The 23043-nt window shown below is 42.5% G+C and overlaps 1 protein-coding gene across 5 annotated transcripts in view; it reads right to left on the bottom strand.

Annotated features, from left to right (window-relative positions):
* Positions 1-2402: 2402 nt before the first annotated feature.
* The window catches only part of meis2a (Meis homeobox 2a), a 105771-nt gene continuing 85130 nt past the window's right edge, over positions 2403-23043 (bottom strand). For 2 of the 5 annotated variants that reach the window (XM_052024912.1, XM_052024928.1), the window contains 3 exons: positions 7412-7551; positions 5331-5441; positions 2403-2689 (listed from right to left, as the gene is read on the bottom strand). In XM_052024912.1, coding sequence (XP_051880872.1) covers positions 2403-2689; positions 5331-5441; positions 7412-7551 — 538 coding nt within the window. Of the gene's footprint in view, positions 2690-4931; positions 5028-5330; positions 5442-7411; positions 7552-23043 lie in introns of all 5 variants that reach the window. The other 3 variants (XM_052024936.1, XM_052024945.1, XM_052024920.1) reach the window with 3 other exon arrangements.

Genomic DNA, 23043 nt, shown 5'->3' with positions numbered 1-23043 from the left:
CAATAAGTCTGAACCCGCGGATCAGTTTGATCATTTGCAACCCAGGTTACTGCAGAAAACGCAGTGAGCGCCTCTACCGCAACTTCGCAATTGCGACCTCTCCGAAGTTTCGGATTGTGCCTGAACTGCGGAGGAAAAATATGGATAGGGAAATGAAATGATCATGAATGAAGTTCTAAACAGGAGAGTTTCCAAAACGTTCTGGCTAAACACACCAGACGGTGAGCTTGGTTCCTGCAGCTTGCAGACTGGAATTGCCACACTGCGACATCGTTCCCACAACCCAAGATACTCAGCACATTGTAAAATGTCTAAACATTCACCCATTACTCTGTGCGTAACACATTTTCATGGTATCAACCCAGGCTCTGATTTTTTTTAAATAAACTTTTATTAAGAAGCTCTGTAAACAAAAAGGAGAAACCTCCAGGGTTTTAGATACAATATAACTCACTTCAAATGCTGGCCAATCTGATTTTCCATATTTCCATAAATACCATTGTTCCCCAACCCGCCACCATATTGACTTTGCAAAAGTTCTGGAATAATTCGGTCCGTTTGGTTTCATGGCCAAAGAGGAAAGGGGGGAAGATAGAGAGAGAGGGAGATTCGGTTTGAAATTAACTGATACTTCCCATCCTCACACTGGGAAGTAGATGGGGAGAGTTGGAACTGGGAGGTGTGCGACTGAAATGAACTTCCATGACGTTAACCAGTGAAAGCAAATTCTGGGATTCCTGACGGATGAAATCATGTTAACACGCAGAGACACAAAATTCTGGAAAGTTGGATATGGCAGCTGGTATCATTTTCGAACTTTTTTATTATTAAACCCCATACCTGTGACCAAGATATTGATAAATTTACTGGGATTCTTAGTCTCTTGGTGAATGTTGTGTACAAAACGCTGTATAACACTTAGAAATTTTTTTGTACATAAGATACCCTGTTTATATATATTATATAAACCCTCTTAAATACTCCACAGGTTTCTTTCAAGTGAACCTAGGTTTCCCAGTTGCTGTTCTCCAGAAAGAAAATAAATTCTTCCTGCTTTTGAATCGAATAGTGGCCACGTCTGAACAAGTGGCAAACATATCTTTCAAATATGACCAGCTTCTGGGATCAAACATAAAACTTCACATTAACTGCTTGTTTACAGCAGCAAACAATGTGAACCATACAGGACTGAACTAACCCAACAATAATAATTAAAACAAAACAGAAAAAGGTCCTGTAGCTGCAGACACTTCTGGTGGAGTCCATTGGAAAGTCTCAAGAAAGCTGAAGTCATTACAGGTGTGTTACCAAACAGAAAAAAAATCTAAAAATGAAATATTTATTACGGCATTTGTGACTGAACACCTTTTAAACATACGTCACAGTCCTCATACAAGTATTTATGTAATCTGACAAAGCTCGCAAGGGAAACAGCATTTTCTTCTAGTGACACGTGCTGATAAAAGTAAGGAATTCATTGACATACAATACCAATTCCACAGCAGATTTGATACTAGCAAAACATTCGTTATTTCTCATTGAGGTAAACACATAGATATCTAACATGTAACAATTAATATACTGAACTCTCTGTACCAAGTATGTTACAGTATTTTTTGTTGCCATTGCTTGTTCCAAGCAGTTTGAGTTCATTTAAAAAGGTCTTCCTTTTGGTGCAAGACCAGCTAAAGGATATTTCATTAAGAAAATTCTACCCAAGAGCATTCTGAATAGTTTGTGTGACAACATTTTCTCAATGCTGTGACCCACAGCCATAGAAGGAAGCTGCTACTTCATCTTCAGTGTTCCATCAACAAGCTCTTTGAAGAAGAGTCAGTCCAGAACATAATCGGACACAGGCCCTTCACTTGGATTGAGCAGGTCCTATTCGATCCAGTAAAATCAGGTATGTGAGTGCATTCTTAAAACTTTTCACCTAGTGCCACATCCAAAAAAAGTCTTACAGATCTTCACTTTAGCTTCTTCCTCTATGGCAGCTTGGCTGGACTTGGGCAATCTGGTCGGAAACATGACTCCATTTGCTGTACGAGGACAACCATTTTGGGAACAACACACATAGTGTGGAAAAAGGATAACTTTCTTTCTAAAAACTATTGGAAGCAACAGAAATAGAGTGATCAACAGAAATGTACAAGTTAACTTAGTTCCTATATTTATGCTACAGTAGTAATAAATCTTTCAGTCTTTTCCAGAGGAACTTTACATTGGAGATAAGTTCAGGTGAAGAAGGCCTTTGGCTTCACATTAGCCTTGGCCTGTCATTGGTCCTCTGTTGACGTTGAGAGAAAACAAAATCACAGCTCGTCTGGAATTCCATTAAGTGTCAACATCTGTTCAAAGGTTAAAGTCTTACATTTGTGGTTCTCTTTTTTTCCCTTATACTATTGGGCGTGGATGTCCATAACCTGTCCCCCCACACTGGGGTCTACAGGATTTAACATTGTGGGGCTCTGTGCTGACATTGGCATTCCAGGGTGAGGCGGGGGTCCTCCATGCATCATCATGGCCGGGTGATGTGGGTGACTTGGGAGATAGGAATGCATTGGGGGTCCATGTCTTAACTGGGCAGGGTGTGGGGTCATCTGGGGAGGAGTGTAACTTGGCTGTGCCATACTCATACCCATAGGACCACCCTGAGATACATAGTCCCCTGGCATGCCTTGTAAACCTGAAAAGACAAAAACAAACAAATACAATGTGTTAACATTTTAAAAAAAATTCTACAGAAACTTATGCTATGTCTCATCACTAGTTATTTGTATGTGGTCAGGACACATACATCTCTATACATATTGGATTGCAGTTATATTGACATATTACATAATCACATGTATTTTCTAAAAATAAATCACACTGGACAAGTCAAAATGATTAATTTAATCACCATGTGTTCAATCTTACTCATGGGTCACAGGTTCATGAAAGAAAGAAAGATCAAGTTTCGGGCAGAAAGAATACAGGGAATGACAGAAAAAACTGAAAATTAGGCAGAATCAGAGAAGGTATTATTAAAGGAAACATGGCATGTAATCAGGAAGGCATCTATGTGCAGAAAATCTCTTGCACTTCGTATCCCTCTCTTTCATACATGCTGTGTATCCAATTTTTTTTTAAAAATATCTTTTCAGGAAAATTGGTGAAATTGTTTCTTGGTGCATTTTTTGAATATTTTTTATGTTGAGTCGTGCATTTTGACCGGACTCCTTTTACGGAACTAGATTTGAGTCACAGAAGGAAGCTGGGGGGGGGGGGGGGGGGGGGGTGGTCATACCTGGTGCTCTCAGAGCGTGGGATGTGGGCATATTGAGAAGGATCTGTCAGTAAATGTCAATCAGATTGTAGAGTCCATCCATCTTGCTGGAATTAATTTCAATATATCAACGCAATGTCTAAATCATAGGATATCAACTTTACCTCTCTTCATCCACTAGAATTTACCAACAGAATTGCACAGATTTTTTTTTGATACCATAAGCTGGTAATCTAAAGACCTATAAGCTGTTGTCATTGTGTTAAGTAGTTCTGCAGAGTATTAGTAACCACACTGGTACATCCATACTGAGACAATAATACAGTCTGCACTGTGTAATAAGTCCAACTCAGTTCTGTTTATTCTAGCACAGCAGCATGCTCACTGGATGATGATAATTAAGTACCAAATATACCATATTGTCTGGCTGCATAATCAAATAAAGGGAGGATAATATTGTTTGTATTAAGCCAGTAATGTAATTGGTTATGAAGCATAAAATATGTTATGTAATTAAATAGGCCAGAAATTATATGGCCTATATTAAGAATTATCCAAGCTGAGAAAATGTTGTTTCAATGACTGTTTTAGGGAACATTGCTTTTAACATTTCTTGTTGACTGCATTAGAGAAGGAAGGAAGGAAGGAAATTGACTCCATCACTGGTGTATTATGGTAACCCCCTCAAAGACCTTACATGAAGCTATAAGCACTATTTTACATGATCTGAAACAATCCAGTCAGCTGACTGCAGGGAAGGTCATTTTAATGACGGTAGAATATACAACTTTCAGTACAAGAGGACTGAAGGCGATTTAATAATGAAATAGTCTGCCACTCTTTTTAGATGTAAGCATTCAGCTCGATGTTCGCAAAGAGTTTCAGTTATTAAATAAAACCTCATGGTCTGATGCCTCAATGATGTGATGTATTGGTGTTTGCTGTATCTGAATTCCTCAAACATCACATACATTGGACACACTCCAACTGATGGATTATTTAGAGTGCAGCCAATCAGCTTCACTGGCAAATCCATTCCTTCACTTGCAGTCATCTCTTAATATCTGCCACTGCTTCTTTTTACATTTTCCTGTCTTTTTTTAATCTCACACAGGAGGTGATGGATATGCCTACACAGGGGGGAGAAAACCCCAATGAGGAAGGTGTTGTATTACCAGTGCCATACATCCAGACTGTAGATTGCAAACTGCAACATTTCATCTTTGCATAAGATAATTCGTGAGTCAATCGTTTCCTGACAGATTTATGTCACTCAAAGGACAGTCTCACTTCTTGCTTTTATCGTTTCATGAAGCCTGGTTAATTTCTCTCAAGTCAATTGGGTGCCCTGAAGATGTTTCTTTTCCCTTAAATGTCCCAATTGTTCATTCACTGCTTGAGTTTGATTCTCTGGGCTTGATAATTAAACCGAATGACTTCAGACCTAATTTGCACTGGATACTGTAAATTAGTTAGCTGACCTTTTGCAATTTGTGGGATGGTGTCAAATGTCATGAGATAAATAATTACAACTGGCCCTTCATTGGAACAGCATGCAAATACGGGCAAGGCAAAAAAAAAATTGGAGGAATGGGTGGGTGGGAATTTTTAAAAAATGCACTACAGTAATAGACGGAATAAACAGCCCGGTCGTACTTACTTCCCCCGTGCTTTGCGATTGGTTAACTAGATGAAGGTTACATGTAGTGCCATTGCCCATCCATGCCCATATTCATGCCCATTCCACTCATAGGTCCTAGAAGGGAGATAAAATCCAAGAAGATGCCAGAAAATCAGCAAGGTCGACTAGTAGATAGTGAAAAAGACCCCTTTTTAATTTTTTTTTTGTATTTTAGGATCCGTGGGGTGGACAAATTCCTCACAAATCTCTTGTCTGCAAGATTTGTTTCCCCCTTGGGTGCAAAGAAGACAGGCAAGGCAGGCAGCAGGCAAGGAGGAAAACCCTGTGATGGTAGGGCATGGCAGGTGACGTGGATGGGAAGGAGAGAGGAGGTGATGACGCTACATCTAGGGTGTGGGCCAACTGCATTTGGCTTACCAGCAGGCCGAATTCCCATATGTTGCTGACCATCCAATACAAAGCTCCCCATTGGTTGGCCCTCTGGACTGTACGCTGCTCCTTGGCTTACTGAAGGATCAAGAAGAAAACCTGATTGTAGTCAAACGTAGACACAGAGGAGAAAGAAAAGACATACCAAACAATCAGCAGTTACTCCTGAAACAGCAAACACAATATGTTGTTGAACAAAAGAAACTTGAACGGAATTAAATAAATTAAGCCATCAACCATCACCCCCACAACCCACCATCTCCCCAGATTTGAACATTCCCAGCAGCTACAAGCATATCAAAGGTGCAACTTTATATCGCAAAAGTGTAAACAATGGAGTGCTCCAAAGGGCAGCTCCTCTCCCCAGTGCCTGGAAGATCCGTAAACTTATTTTGTCCAAAAATAAGGTATTTCCTCTGCTTGTGCAGTCAGTGTCTCTTAAATTAAAGATTACTTAGTTGGGCATTGTGCCCTGATTGTCCCTTGATAATTAACTGTGACTATTGTCTACACCTTCTTTAATTGCACTCTAAGTACGAAGACATCCAGCCTAACATTTAATGGATTTATTCAATCAATACTATCAAATTACATAAAACTAAGAATAGTGTTATGAATAGAATGCAATTTATGATGATTAAAAATGAATTACACAGGCAGTTCCTTAAATCCTTAACTTATTAAATGCATGCTGTAGTATGGGTCTGACCTTTACAGCCCAGATTGATAGGATCAGGGAATTCCACAGCGAAAAGGGAAGGCCATTCAGCCCATTATGCTATGGCAGCTCCCTACCCCTACACCTTTTCAGTCTTTTCCTTTTCAAAACTGTGGCTTGCGGTGAGGTCACTCACCTCGGCCAAAGGAAGGAGCACTAAAAATAATTTTCCTGAGCTTGGAAACGGGGAAAATTGAAACAAAAAATCAGCCAAGCCTACCAGTCCTAGCTTCTTTCCAATAATCTGTTCTTGAGTGTATGTGTGTGTTGATTTTGGGTAATGAAAGCATGGGGTTTGACTGCGATGCCTCTCACGCATGAAGAAACCCACTTGGGCAAGGTACTCAGAAGGCACCTGTGGATCCAAATCCCAGTTAGAGTCAGTGCCCTCCACAGAGTGAGAGAGGAAAACTTTCTCACACTATCTTGAATTTACTGAGTTTTGTCATGCAGCATTGAGGTTAACTCTTACTCCCCAGACAAGTAAAACCAAATTTCTCTCTAGCTGTCACAGAAATTCGGACTACAGCTCCTGCCCATCCTGTTCTGTTCACACCACAATACCATTTCTGATCCCCGAGAAGCACATTTGACAAGTTGCACACAATTCACAGAAATAAGAAGCACTTTACATATTGAAGTAAAGCAGCGGGTGCAAATCAACATCAAATCAAAGCAGTGTGAGTGACAATTAAAGACTTCAATAAAGCTTCTGGCAAACCAATGCAGAAGCACACAACTCCATGGTCTGCACAACATGCTTGCAGATTCAATTTTGTGTATAAGCCAAATTAAAACAAAAATGATCAGACTGAAATTAAACGTTTTTATCACAAGAATTAATAAAATGAAATAAAGAAAAATTTACATGGGTTAATTAGGGAGTATATTTTCTTCCCCTCATCAAATGTGACAATAGAGTAACGAGATGTATGGTGGGGAACACTACTTGATACTGAAGCTTACATTTTACTTTAGAATTACTGACTGGAGCATTAGGTTTCGGTTGACTTTAACCGTAATCATTTTAAGGGATCCATACCTATCATTAACAGTAAAAAAACAGCAGCAATGGCATAATAACAGTGCATTCACCCAGGAGTTGTGAGCAGTAAGGAAAGGCATCAGTGGCTGAGAGACAACCAGTGATTTTGCAGCAATAGCACCCACTCAGCAAGCTATTTGTGGTGCAAGGATATTTGCCCAATTACCATTATTAAAAAGAAATAAAAGCAGCTTTGGGAAAGTGAGGGTGGGAATTCCAGTTGGCATCAGTTAGTGAGGTTTCTCCCTGCACTGGAATTCTGGATTGTTAGCTCTCCCGGAATGCCTGGCTGCTGGGTTTATTTACCAGGTGAAGGAACTCCTGATGAATAACTTGATGAAGATTTGTGCCTGCGGGACTTGAATACAGTTACTACTTGAGACTTGCCTGCTCGATTTGACTGGTCGATCATGGGTTGTACTATTCTTCTCCTGGCATTAATGAACCTAAGACAAACAGGAAAAGGGTAGATTTTACTCCTTAATTTGAAAACACAGTTGCTTTTCCCTCATTTTAATTTGTTAAAGGCACAGAAGAATCAGCTGCCCACTATGTCATCTGTTGATTTAAAGTCCTCTTACAGTCAACCATTTTAATATATTTAGTGTTTAAAATGGAATGTCTGGGTAAGAGGCACAAACATGGTAAAAGTTCATTGCTTCAACTAGCTTGCTTTCTTCTGAAAGGGGTTGTAACACCCCTTCCAGCTGTCCATAAATGAAGACCAGGCTTTGCCACTCTGCTTTCACAAGGTATTGTTATGTCAGCAAGCCCATCAATTAGGCTGTCTGAAGTTTTATCACCACAGCAGCAAATAAGTGCTGGTACAGAAAGGCTCCTGCTCCTTCGCAGCTCCTGCAGTTTTAGACTGTAAAGTCAAGGGGTCATTTGGAGGTTAGCGACTGGCAACAGTGACCTTTTCAACTGAGATTTCCACACCCAGGGCATGGAAAAAAAGGCAAATGCCCATCAGGGATGGGGGTACAAAATGACATGAGTGAAGGTAGGCAGACAACTTCTTTCCACATACACTTTTGATTTTGTGATGAAAGGTACATCTGCACTTATATATTTTGTTGTTCTGGGAAATAAAGAGGTGGAAAAGGACCTAAAATGGTAACGGGACGCCAGTCCAATCCATTAAGGGCTTTAAAAATTAACACTTTTCTCGAGAACCTATTGTTGCAGATTCTTATGCAAAAAAGTTTGACAATCATTGTGCATCCTGTGCACCACCAAAGTGCTGCAGTTAAGGAAAAACTGTGACAACCTTGGATTCTGCTTCTGATTTGACAAATTATGATACAGCTTGACGGTCTGTCACTGTTGCCAGAAAATTGCCACTTTCTTGTTCTTCCCAAAAAGCCAGATAAAAATCACTTCATAAGAGCTATTTGAAATTAATCATCACAGGTCTGGCTTTAATTTAGCAGCCATGCCTCCCAACCCGAACTCACCCCCCACCCCCCCCACCCTGAAAAAAACCCTCATATTTCTTACTATCTAAAATGTTAGCAATCTCCATGCAGGGGCCAAATGTTTGCATTTGAAATGGTGCCAAACTTACTCCACTGTCTTTTATGTCCAACTTAGAGCAAGAAATACAACTCATGCGAATGGCATGTAACAAATGTCTCATGGCTGTGAAATTGGGGGATGGGGAGAAAAAAAACAAGAATGAACCAGGAGCCCAGAAAAAACATACAATTCCATGACAGATTTCTGATGCAAAATAGTCATTGCCAAATACCTTATTATTATTCTGAAGTAAGCATTCTTATTTCAGGATGGACCTTCTAACTGAATTGTAATAATCTTGCCAATGTTTTAGCAAGTGTGTTATAAAATATTTTCTATCTATATACTGATTATTGAAGGGAAGAATCCTCTAAAGATTTGCATTTTATCTTGTTGTCAAAAAATGTCACCCAACACAATTACTTGTCTTGCCTAAGCTCTAGTTGAAAAGCTGCTTCAGGCATTAAAACTAGCTAAGCAACTGAAGAAAGAGATGTTCTTCAGGGAAATGGCGAGGGTCCTTTTAACAAGCAGTGCAGATATCATTAAATCAAATCATCAGTAAACAAACATCTGTTCCACAGTCAGAATGCACAAAGTGACCCTGTGCAGAATGAGAGCAATTCAGTTACGATTACCAGATCCAAACGGAATTCAGTTTACCCCATGTTCACACTTGCCATCGAACTGAATCATAGTACAGAACATGGTAATATTAAGTTTGTGTGCAACCTGGGTAGCTGCAGATATATTTTTGACTGGAATCAATGGACTTTGAAGGCACATCTAAATGGAGGTCATGTGCAAAGAAACAGACAGGTCAAAACAAACACCCACTGCAGATTTTAGGTGCAGATTTTATAGGAAGTTTTGCAACTGGAATATTCTAATGAAAACTTTTAGATGCGGCATTAGCTTTTGTTTTGATTGGATCTGAATCATTGACAGTTGCTGGATTTCCAACCAAAAGTTCCAAGTCCAAATGCTGCCTTTCAAGTGAAGTTGAAGTGGTTGTTCGTTCTCACTGAGGCCAGTAGGTGGAGTATTTTGCAAAAGCAGGGTATTATCATGCATGTGGGCAGACGAGCTGGAGAACAAGACCAATCCATTACATTTTGACCGGTCACACAGCAGGGTTGATGGCCTGAACGCTTGACCATCAGAGAAGGTGTTGCAAAATTTGCAAATAGTGACAGACGAAAAGGCAGATGACAGCCAGTGACTAATGTTCAATGCCATATGACAGGTTAATTGTGAGCTCAATTCTCCTCTCTGGAACTGTGCAACACCGGACGGGAGCTCCAATGTCCTTTGGGTGGAGGAGGCTGGGGGGTGGTGGTTGGGGTGAAAGGGTATGGGAGAAGAGGACTGAGATTGGTCCAGCTCTTTACAGATGGGCAATGATAATACTGGAGTAGAAGAAGATTCAACGGTGACTTTCAAAGGAGAATTGCATATTTCTTAAGAAGGAAAGAACTGCAGGAATACAGGGAAAGAGAAGGGGGAGTGGGACTATCACAGTGCGGCCACAGCCAGGTTGCTCTTGTTTGCCTCCTCTACTGCAATGTTTCACTGACTTCTTATACAAAAAAAACATAAATAACTCTTGATAGTAAATGGCAGCAGTTATCTCCCTTTGTTGTTCTAAGATCTATATCTGTCCAGGGCACTCCTTTCCCTGGACCGCCCTCCCCAATTTTTCCTTTGCAATTAAATCTAAGCAACGTGTCCAAGAGAGAGAAGGGAGAACAATCTTCTCCTTGGCCACCAGTGACGTTAGTACAAGGGGATTAAACCTGTCCCATTAATATTCAGTGACACCAAATAGCGCTGGTGCAACATGTGATACCAAAGCATTATCACAGCCCTTTGATTTATTCAGCACACATCATATCGTTATAGATAATGCTACCTTTCCGGGCTGAGCAAACCTGTTATCAAGAGAAGGCTACCACCCACCCTCCTTGTAAACTGAGCCTAAACTGATATTAAGAGGTGTATATTTGCACTCTGGTCTAATATTCAAGTAACACAGTCATTAATGATATTCTATGTGATTGGGACAAAGATGATCTATCCAGTCTCCTTTTTCTTGACCTTTGACACAACAGACCACGTCATTTTCCTCCACCAGTGTTCAATGGGGTGGGATAAAACCCACCCAATTCCATTTCTATCCATCTATTTGTAACCAGAGGATCACCTATAACAGGTTCTGTGCCCAGACTGTTACCTCTGTATCCCAAGTACCTACTTTTGGTCTTCTCCTATTTCTTGTTGTCCCCTGGTGCCATCATCTGAAAGCACAGTGTCCATTTTCATGCATTCACTGATGACAACCAGCTCCACCTCAGCACTATCTCTCCCACCTCTCAGTCATCAGAGTGTTTGTCTGATAGCCAGTCCTGCATCAGCAGAAACTTCCTCCACCTCATTTTTAGCAATTATGAAGCCCATCTTTGACTCCTGTCAGAAACCCTCTACTTTAGGCACTACCTCCATTGATCTCTTTGGCAACTGTTTGCAACCGTGAAGTCATTTTTCACCCCAAGATGAGTTTCGGGCTGCACATTCTTATCGGGTGTTCCTTGTTCTATCCTCCAAAACTCAGCTCATCCAAAGTTCTGCTACACACGTCTGTTTGCTCAATATCTCTGTTCATGCATTGCTGCTGGCTATGCAATGCCTTGATTGAAAATTCTCATCCTTATGCTCAACTTCTTCACCATCCTCAATCCTCCCTAGGTCTGTAATCTCCTCCAATCTGTTCATCCCATGAGATATTTGCGCTCCTTCAATTTTAGCCTATTGATCATTCCCAAACTTAATCGCTCCACCAATGGTAGCCATTCCTTTAGCTGCCAATGCCCTAAGTTATGGAAAGCCTTCTCAAAAGTTCTTCATCTTTTAAGACCTTCCTTGTCTGAACAAAAGCTTCTGGTCACCTGCCCTAGTATCTCTCTAAGTTGTTTGTTGCAAAATTTGTTTGATAATGCTCCAGGTAAGTGAATTGAAAATTTTGTTTTGTGATAGCTGCCATGTAAATGCAAGTTGTTGTTATTGCATTGATTAACACAAGTCATGCTCGACATTTTGATTTGAAACAACCGGAAAAGTAAAGCACATCCACGTGTGAACATGGAACACAGACCTTTGCTGTAATATTCAATAGGTCTCTTGCGTTTGAAGGACTTTAGTTTTTTTTAAATTATACCTTATACTGTAATGTTGAGAAACAGTGGTTCACTTCTTCAGCAGGAAGGAGAGGTGTGCCCAGTGCTCAAAGGGTTGTAGGTATAGTGTGAATTACACCTCAGATGTTTTGGTGTCCATACTTGTTCATTTTGAGCATAGTAACCTTCTCCATACTAGACTCACTGGCAGGCTAATGTGTTGTGTTCCTTTGGGAGTTGATTCAAAGCTCTGTAGCTACACTCCCTTTTATCAATCAGAATACGGCCAATTGAGATTATCAGACCAAGCAGATAAGACTGTTTTCTCTCCTCCCAAGAGCCACTAATGGTGTGTGCACATGACACACAAAAAAAACTCCAGATGAGGAGAGATTCATGTGCTCCTATATCACATCACTGAGTAATGCACCCTCCTCTTACCCTTCCCCCATTCATTTCTCCCTGGCGTACTCCAAGTAATGGGCTGGACTAAATTACTAGGTTTTTCTTTTTACCCCCAACCATTTTTATTATTTACATCTGGTAGTCTCCTTATTATAAAGTCTCTCTTGCTCCCCTTGTACACAATTGCACACAGAGCTGCAAACCATTATAGTCCCTCTCAGCATGGGAACTTCATACTGTCTTCAAACAAATAATTACAGGCAAGGTTAAGGGGTCACACAGAGGTCATATCTTTGGATACTCATCAGAATGTTTACATTAGTACCAACAGAGGTTCATTTAACATGCAGAGATTTTAAAAATGCTTCTACTGTCGTACAATTGCAAAAGCAGCAATTTAAAATGCTAGGCAAAATTTGTAACACCAACTTCCAAATACATAATCCTGAAAAGTTTCCATTTCCTCATGTTTAATGTATTCACCAAATGATCTCGACAACACTGGTAGTTCCTCTGCCATTACCATTAAAAAAGAACACACAAATCTGTATGGTGCCTCTGTATGTAGGGTTAACATTCCCCTACATCTGTGCCCAACTTTTATTGAACTTAAACCTCCTTTACTCATACCACCCTGTTTTCCACTTCACTGACTGAACACCACACCTGGCAGCTTGCTCTTATTTTCAGCAATCTTGCCATGAGAAAACTTGATGCCAAACCTTATTTATCTGGAACAGAGCCCAAATTAGATAGTCACTTCTCCTTGAACAAACTCTCTTCCAAAACTAGTTGTTTAACCGGTTTGTAAAATCTTGTAGCTGATAGCTGGAATCCAGCCTACAAACACTATGTGAATTAAGTTCTGTCACAGAATGAAAAGCTTACACTGATGAGCTTTGATATTTTAAACAGTTCACTGGTATGGTAAACAAAATTTTAATTTGCCTGCAGGATAGAATGCGATCTGATTTTTTAATTTGCCTGCAGGATAGAATGCGATCTGATTTTTTGCTTTACTGAAATGGAAATGTTTGAAGCTCAAGGTGCAAAAATTATTGACCTTTGGTGACTTTTTTACTGAATACAGTTCAAACCAAAATAAGATGCAAATATTACTTATGCTTGGGAATACTTATGAGATATTAGCTACCAGAGATATTAACACCCGTAAACTTACTTCTTTTTGCTGCTTCTTGGAGAATTAGTGACACCCAGACTCATAAATACTTCCCAATATCCTTGTAAATTACTTCACAGAAACCTGGGGGATTCCATTGAGGGTGAGTGCTCCAAATTTGCTGAATTTGGTACATCCCAGTCATCCAGTAATTCCAATAACCATCACAAACTCTCCTTGCAATTTTCCTGTAATTTGGACAGGTTGGCTGCTGAACTAAACATCCTACTTAGCAAGACTAGCTAAAAGGATTGGGGCTCAGCATGTTGAAGAGCCATCAGTTTAGGGGTGAACTGATCAAGGTTTGTAAGATTACTGAGAGATTTTTGGTTTATGTTGGGATCAAGGGTCGTAGAGGCCAGGCAAGATGTAGGACCATAGATCATATCAGCCATGATCTTACCAAATTCTGCACCAGACTTGAGGACCCATCTGGCCTTCTCCTAGTCCTACCTCTTAAATTCTTCTCTGTAGAAAACTTGTATGGCTGTTGACAGTTAGTTAAATCTTTAAGATTTGTACACCTCGTAGATTATCCAATGGGAAAACCTCAAGGGTCGCTTCTTCCCTGAAGGCAGTCTTTTGGCCGCCACTATTTAACTTCTTTCTCCCATGGCCAAGCAACCTCATGAGATTGCCTTCAGTCACTTTGACAAGGTAGCACAATCAAATCTAAAATATGGATTCCATTTTCTCTCTTTACTAAGAAAAAAAGAAACAATATGCCAAACTGTCACATTACATTTGAGTACAAGAGGAAAGATATCTTACTACAATTATATAGTCTTGGGGAGACCACACCTGGTGTATTTAGTACAGTTTTGGTTTCCTTATGTAATAAAAGGATATCTTGCTATAGAGTGAATGGAGCAAAGATTTACTAGACTGGTTCCTGGGCTAGCAGGTCTGTCATATGAGGAGAGACGGTAGGCTGAGCTTCTATTCTCTCGAGGTTAGAAGAATAAGATGTGACTTCTTTAAAATGTACATATGATTCTAGAACCAGGGGTCACAGTCTCAAATGAAGGAATAGGCCATTTGGGACTGAAATGAGAAGAAATATCCTCACTCAGAGGCCAGTGAACCTCCAGAATTCTTGACCCGCAGGCACGGGAGTATAGCAGTTAGCGCAATGCTTTACAGCAGCAGCGACCCGGGTTCAAATCCGGCCACTGTCTGTAAGGAGTTTGTACGTTCTCCCCGTGTCTACGTGGGTTTCCTCCAAGTGCTTTGGTTTCCTCCAACATTCCAAAAGACGTACAGGTTAGGAAGTTGTGGGCATGCTATGTTAGTGCTGGAAGCGTGGCGACACTTGCAGGCTGCCCCCAGAACACTCTGTGCAAAAAGATGTATTTCACTCTGTGTTTTGATGTACATGTGACGAATAAAGATAGCTTATCTGAGAGGGCTGTGGAGGCTCAGTGACTGATTGTGTTTAAAACTGAGGACATTAAAAGAATCAAGAGATATGGGGATAGGACAAGAAAATGTTGTGTGAGGGTTGAGGCATTGAATGGCCTCCTCCTGCCCTTTTCCTTATGTCAGAAAATGAATGGTAGTTTGTGCATAAAATTTAAATTCATACTTATTAACATAATAAATAGCAATAAAATAATCAAATAATCTATTCCCTTAAACCCTCATCTTCAGATTATGTGGTAAACTGAAGAAAACAATAAAAGTGCTGGAGGAATCAGCACTCTTTGTGTATTGCTCCAGATTCCAGCATCTGCAGAATTTCTTGTGTCTCTGAAGAAAACATTAATTCTTTGCAAAGTGACTGATTTCTTTTGTAAATTTTACCTTCCCTACATAAGACTTTTACCACCCATCTTAAGAAAAGACCTGTTTAAGTAGGATCTGTGACAAACTAACAGTCCTTATGTTTCGGAACTCAAAGACCATATATAGTACAGTTTGGGTGATGTCCATTCAGTCCAGCCTGTTCCCTCCATAAAGCATATCCAAGTAGGATTTATACCCAACACCTCAAGTGGGAAAGAGTTGGGGGAAGGTTGTGACTGTTACTTTAAAACTTATCTGTGCTCTTTGAGACAATCACACTAAAATGCTTAATATTAATTTTGCCCGGGAGTAAACTAGTATCAAGCTCATCACTGTAATTCTACAGTTGTATAGAATGGGCTTTCATTTAATGGTGTTGTTTTTGTGTTATCCAACAGGGACTGAAATCTGAGGATGAAGAATTCTTTCCTCTGGTTTGCTGAGGTAAATCTATTGTGTGATTAATACACTTCTTCACAACCCTCTCTGGCGCTGGACAGAAAGTGGTTGTGCACTATAAATAAAGTGCTATGTGCTTGTTGCACACTGCACCACGGACCATCTCAGTCGTGGCCCCACCACTGCACACCAGTAGCATCCAGTGTCCAAATCAGTGTGAGGGGTGGCATGGGATGGGACAATTGGAGAACACAAGGGGAAGGGTTTAAAGGATTAGAGGCCCAACTGAGCCGCTTATGGAGGGGGACTGGTTGGTGCATCCAAGCTCCATCAGGACCTTGGTGTGCGGGTAAGTGTGAGTTTAGCTGGCCAGAGATCAGTATCTGGTTATTGGGTGGTTGGTAAAGAATGGGGCCTTGGAGGTAACAAAGTTAGAGACAGTCCACAATCTAACAGGTTAAGGTGTTCGTGAGAGACATTGGGGTGCTTGGGGGATTTTGGAGTTGGCAGTTATGAGTTCTAGGGAATCAGGGAATTGGCAATCAGGAGATTGTGGGATTGGGGCCAGGAGGTGGGCAATAGGGATTGGAGGAGCCCCAGAAGAAAATGGTACTGCCATCATTCCAATCCCTGTCTAGCATAGATGAGCACAACCAAGGCAGTCACTCCTCAGATCATCCATGGGGAGGAAAGACATTTCAGTGTGTGAGGCCCATTTAGTTGCACATGGCACCTTGGTCTTTTGCATAGCGAATTTTGCAGTGATAGGCTCTCCAGCAAAACATTCATTGGGACTACTGCAGTTTGACTGTTTGGTCCCCCTTAGCGGGTGCTGTTGAATGACTGGACGGGGGTCTCGGAACCATGCAATGAACCAATCAGAATGAAATAACTCAGACCATAACAATTTTCTCCTCAGGAAACAAGATTGGTGGTTAAACCAAAGAATAGTATGCATGCTGCAATGTTCTCTGCCAGGAGACTGACAAGGCACAGCTTTGATGTTTTCATCTCCCTTTCTGCTGTAGTTAAGCAGCGATCTTGCACCAAACAGGCGCCTTGCTGAGTACTCCTATTCATTTTGCCGCAACTTTTTGATGGACTGCTCAGTATTAAGGGTGTATCATATTTCTTGGTCCAAAGTTAGGATGTTCTGTGCTCCTGTTAGTTGCTGGGATACATTCAGTTCTGACACTAATAATAGGTCAGCACCAATAGCATGTTTTCACAGAATGCCAGATGTACATTTAAACAAACTGCAATCTAATTTGCTCTAACACTTGATGCCAAATCACAAAGAGGAATGTCCACCCACAGAGCAGGAATCCCAGGAGTCACTTCTAAGCCAAAGCAGTTTTGAAATTTAGATGTATTTTGTCAAAAGTAAAAACTGGCTCACGAAGGCTGCAAAAAAGTGATTTAATTTTGGTGGTGTTGCTTATTTTATAATTTTATGTGGCCATGAACTCATTGACATAGGTTACCACAATGCTAGCAACATCTCCAGAGACAAATACCTTATGCAAGGCTTTTTCTGCCTCTACTCACATCATCCCTGCAAAGTGCCCAGGACTCAGTCTGTACTGTGGCCTTTTCTCAAAGGACTTACTGTATAGTTCACACTATTGAGTACTGAAGGGCAGTTATCAATAGACAAAGCCAAGTATAAAACACTTGGAACAATTTCAGACCTGTCTTCAGCAGGTCCATTGGATAGCAAAACACGAACTCTATTATTCAGTCATGGTTCTAAAGGCTGACCCCAGGAATGGTGGATACTATTCTCTACATCATGACTGTATCATTATGCATTTCCCTTGGTAAACATAGTGGGAGGGTGACCACAGTACTAAAGGTAACAATATCTAAGTATACCTTTAGAAGGAAGATACGTTTATTGAATCCCTAAGATAGTGTTTCACATAACAGGCACAGAGAATTAGAGTCAGAGGCTATTAACTACCTTGAGCTTGCATCTTCTTAATAAAAGTTGTCTGTGAAGCTCACTCCAACTCTGAGTGCATCATCAGCAAGACATAAAGGAAATATGAGAAATTGCACCACGAGTTCTTAAAAGCAGAATGCCAGAATGAGAACCTGTCAACAGCCCAAATGCTACCGACAACTTCTTCTATATTTGTCAATGCAGCAACAGTGAAGGCACCCCACAGTAATCCATCATATATCCTGAGAGATGAGATGAGGTGCTATATAAATGCAAATTCTTTTTATCTTTTGCTCATGATATATATCAAGCAAGAAATCAAGATGACTAGCATATTTTGATCAGGTCCCAACTTGTTCTTGATTCATTCTGGTACGGCCTTTCCTGTTTTGTGCAAATCTGGGTATGAGCAATGTTCTTGTCTGTCCTCCTCATGGAATGGAAGATGAACCTAGTGTGTGTCAGCAAATTCTTTAACTCATTGTGGGTATTTGAACTTTTACATCAAAGTTAACCTGTGATCACATTAGAAAAGTCAACTGAACGCCTGAAAAATGGGAAGAATTTGCAGATAAATATTTAAAGAACTAACTTCAGAACCTAACAAGTTGTGCTGTAGAATTAACTCTGCCTTTTCATTATGACCAGCTCTAATAATCCACTCACTAAGCTCACACTATAGGATTACACCCAAATATAAAAGGTAAATATAAACAGAATGAAAGGAAATCAGCCAGATTCAATGTTTTAACAAATTACCAATATTCCTACCATGAAGATATAAAGCTCCAGTGAAATACAAGTTTGTTGAGAAGATATTGGTGATTGATTAAAGATCATTTTATTATGTTACAGCTGTAAACTCGTTTAAATTTCTGTTTAAATTTGAAAAATACTCATAAAATTGGAGAGTCATACAGGACAGAAACAGCACCATGTCCATACCAGCCATCAGGAACCCATCTATTCTAATCCCATTTCCCAGCACTTAGTCCATGGCTTCTTTGCCTTGGCAATTCATGCACTCATCTAGATTCTTCTTAAATGCTGTGAAAGTCTCAACCTCCACTGCTCCCTCAAGCAGTGTGATCCAGATTCGAACCATTCTCTGGGTGAAAAAAGATCCCCTGTAAACCTCCTACACTTTACCCTAAATCTATGCCCTCTAGACATAGGCACCTTTGCCATGGGGAAAAGTTTCTACAATCTACCCTATCTGTGTGCTCATAATTTTGTATACTATAGGGGTAAGAACAATGTCAGTGTAAAAAAAACTCTGCTGTTGCCTGGAATTGTATAAATGAATGTACAAACAACATGAATTCTTCTTTGTCTCAGACTTTCCCTCGGGGTCGGGGATTGCTCACTTCCACCCCAGTTGTGGGGGTGGGGGGAGGTGTTCAGGGAGAATCCTGTGCAAGATCTGCAGACTCTGCCAGGGTGGGCAGCTAATACCTGACGGGGCAGGTGGGTGGCCAGAGAGGGATGGCGACCACTCCTACTGTTTGGATTTGGGTCTGCTTCCATCACAGAGACAAGGTGCTCAGTGCCTTCCTGGACGCACCTCTCTGTTTTGAACGGTCGCAGGCAAAGGAGAGGACATTTCACTATTTTCAAGAATATCCTCTGTCCCTCTGGAAAACCCTTGCCGTGACAGAGCTTAGACTATTGTGCTATTTTGGGGAATGTAGTGTCAGGCATACGGACAATATGAGCTCCCAGCAGAGATGGTTGAATGTGATATGAGCCTTGTTGCTTGGGGATGTTGTTCTAACTTGCTATTCACTGGAGGACTTTGCACAGGCAATGTTGCCGCTTCTTCTCCAGTGCTTGGAGGGGTCCACAACGTGTTGCCTCTGTCTCTGAAGCAAGGAGACTCACTGCTGCCTGGTAGACCATGAGCTGGGTGCTGGGTCTGAGACCTTGGCCTTGTAACACTCTTTTCTAAAGGCAGCAGAAGTTGATTTCAGCAACGATATCTTTTTCCACTGAGGGTGGCTTCTGAGATATGGACGGTGATCCACGTTTTCCAGGGTCTCCCCATGGATCCTCACTGTCAGGAGCGGCGTTTGGTGGCAGGAGAAGAATGGTGGTGGATGTTTGTCTTCTGAATGTTTGGTGTAAGGCCCATCCTCCACTGTGCTAGCACGAAGGAGCCATTGCTGGCCTGGAGCTTGGCATCCTTTGCGTACTGTGAATCAACGACTGGAGAGAGGGAGGGTGCGGATGAGTATGCACTGGTGTACCTGACACCCCAGAGGCATCACCTCAGAGACCGGCACCAGGAGAGATGAGCCCCAAAGTTCATGTATCGCGGGGAGATCGTCTGTAGGAGCTCATCAGAGGGAGGGTCACCTGACCTGCTGAATTCCTCCAGCATTTTTGTGTGCATTGCTCCACGTATCCGTACTGCTTCTGAGGGCTCAGATGAAGACCATGACTGGGATGACTTTATGACAAGGCTGGTGTGGATGTGTAATGGGATGGCGGGTGAGTTGTCAGCTCTGCTTGGCTCAATGCATGGTACGGCACGAGACAATGGAATCCATCTGCAAATTTCCTCAGGAGGTTGTGCAGAGGAAGGAGGCCTTCCACTGTTGTTGTTGCCTCCATCCTCTGCACAAACTCCCTCTGGAGCCCTGTGCGCACTTCTTTGTCCCGTGGCTGCTACAGGACACAGATTGAGCCCACACAATGTCCTTCTGCCTTGAAAGTCTCAGATTGAGCAAGATCAAGATCTGGGACCTGATGCATGGGAGCAACTCAATGTCCTCAATGAGCAGAGAGATGCCACTCACCAGCAGACTGGTGCTCCCAGTGGATGTAGGGGAGCAACCTGTGGTTCTACAGGAGCAATGGCATTCTTCTTGTGATCACCTGCCTGTTCTCCACAAGCAGGGAATTCCTCCACCGCAGGAGAACGCTCTCCTACATGGGCGGGGTGATGCTGTCCGTCAGAGGCTTGTTCTCCTTCTGGAGCCAGGATGGGAGCCTGCCTCCCTTCTGACTGGGAGCAGGGACAGGCCCTGCTCACACCCACAGCCCTCCTCGTTGTCCGCTGAGTCCTGCTCAGGTTGCACAGAGGACTGACTCTGAGGCAGGGAGGGAACAGAAGCCAGTGATTCGGAGGTTGTCAGCCAGCTCAATTCCGGCTCTGGAGGTTGAAACAATGAATGGCAGTTGGTTTGTGTGCCAACAGCACGTTGTCTCATTGTCTGCCCAGTCTCCTGAGAGCGACTGCAGGCCATCAATACTCCCCCTCACCAGATGACCTTCCGCCATGGCGTCCCAGGCAGCACGCGCTCCTATGCTCATTGCCGGTCATCCCAGAACCGCTCCTGTAATTGGCTGTAGGCAACAATCTGAGGCTGTCCCATCTGGGGCAAGAGCCTCTTGTGGGCCATCACAGCTGTCCATACACATCTATAAGGGAATGGGTCAGCCTTCTGACTGGGGGGGAGGGAATTTGGGAAAAGAGATGGTCTGTGCAGGACAATGACGTGACAGTAACCCCGTTCATTTGGTGAAAGTTGCGTGACGTGGTGCGTATCTGACCAGTGCTTCACCAGGCCTGCCTCCACTGCCGTTGCTTGAAATGCTCAGCTGGTGCTATGGCTTGAATGAACCTTGAATAGAATCTCATGAGGGGTTTTTAATTCATTGCTGTTTCATTGTGGTCTTCACTGGCTTGAAATGTAGGCTCCAGGTGGATCGCCCGGCCCACTGGTCAACAAGTTATGTGCATTACTCTCGGCCGCTGTGGCTACACTGCAGCCTAGCCACCCTCAGTGCAGAGCCACAGCCTGAAAGATGCAGCAACCACCATCATTTTCATCTTAAGATATCTTTATTAATCACATGTACATCGAAACACACAGTGAAATGCATCTTTAGTGCTCTGGGGGCAGCCCATAAGTGGAGCTGAGAAAGCAGCTCATCGAAGGTCAGTGCATCTCTTCGAAAGGTCCTGGAACCAGTGATGTGGAGCTACAACAGCAGGACAGGAGGGATGTTCCTGCATCATCGGACTCTCCTGGCTGATTTTGGTGTACTGTGTTGGTGGTAACGATATAAGCAAGGGTGACTTGGCTTGCACTGAGGAGCTTCCTTATGAAAATCGTCTCTGTCGGGGAGCCACCTGCATCTCTTCCTCCTCCGCACTGGTGGGAGATGGGGCTGTGGATGCCGAGCAGGGTCATCCCCCAGGAGCACCCTTCTTCCTCCTGGTCCTGGTCCCCTAGTGGCCCTCAGATTCTGAGGCTCCTTCCTCCAGTGCTGGCTGCCATCTTCAATCAACTCGGCTGTGCAGCATGAAGTACTGATGGAGGCAACAAAATCTCGCCCCTGGGCAGTTTTCCCCACAGTGCAGGTAGGCTGGTGGGGGGCAGTGGTACCTGAGCTCAGCTGCTGCGGTCAGAGGCTGTCCTGGTACGAGCAGCCAAGGAAGTGGAGGATCGCCCTGGTGCCCCAGCCTTCCAGCACCGGCTACCACTGAAAATTCTGGCAATGCGGACTTCCCCGCGGTGGACGAGTCCTGAATTGCTTCCCCAAAAACATGGCATTCAACGTTAAGAAATTCTTCCTGTGAAGCAAGTGGAAACTTCTCTTGTTCAGCATAAGTTCCAGATAAGGGATCTGAGGGGCAAGTAAGAGATCTAAGGGGCACAGTTTTCACACAGAGGGTAGTGGGTATATGCAAATGAGCTGCCAGAGGAGGTTGTAGAGGCAGTTGCAATTACAACGTTAAAAAGGAATTTTGAATAGATACTTGGATAAGCAAGGAGTAGAGGGACGAGGGCAAATGGGATTAAGGCAAGATGGATATCTTTATTAGTCAAGTCTACATCAAAACATACAGTGAAATGCATCTTTTATGTAGAGTGTTCTGGGGGCAGCCTGCAAGTGTCGCCACGCTTCCGGCACCAACATAGCATGCCCACAACTTCCTAACCTGTATGTCTTTGGAATGTGGGAGGAAACCAGAGCACCCAGAGGAACCCACGCAGACACGGGGAGAACGTACAAAAAGATTAGTGTAGATAGTAACCTTGGTTGGCATAAGTGAGTTGGGCCGAAGGGCCCATTTCTGTGCTGTCTGATTCTATGACTTATGATTATGAAGGGGAGGCCTAATGGGCACTGGAAGTAGTCAAGGGGGGGAAGCCAGCAAAGAAGGCAGACAGTAAATTAGACATGATTTGCATTTAATAAATCCATGTGGCTTTCACTACTCAATCCACACCTGAACAGGTGATTGCTAATTCTGTCTCTGATTATTCTTTTCAGAGCTTTCCCCTCAACAAAGGTTCAGCTGCCTGGTTGCAGTTACTAGGGTTATCCCCGTGCTCTTTTTTAGACAAGGCTGTGACATTTGCAATGTGCCAGTTCTCAGGCATTATTTGTTCAGAGGAGAATGCCCAGGGCCTCTGCAATTTCTTCCCTTCCCTCTGCAAGCTTCCCACCTGGGCTTCCCACCTTCTCTTTATCAACTCGGAGCTCATCAAGAGTCTCAATTACAGTTTCCTTGGCAGAG

Source organism: Pristis pectinata, chromosome 1 (genome assembly GCF_009764475.1).
Source record: "Pristis pectinata isolate sPriPec2 chromosome 1, sPriPec2.1.pri, whole genome shotgun sequence".
NCBI classification, from domain to species: Eukaryota; Metazoa; Chordata; class Chondrichthyes; order Rhinopristiformes; family Pristidae; genus Pristis; species Pristis pectinata.
Note: the sequence above shows the minus strand (reverse complement) of the source record. Positions and strands in the feature narration are given on the sequence as shown.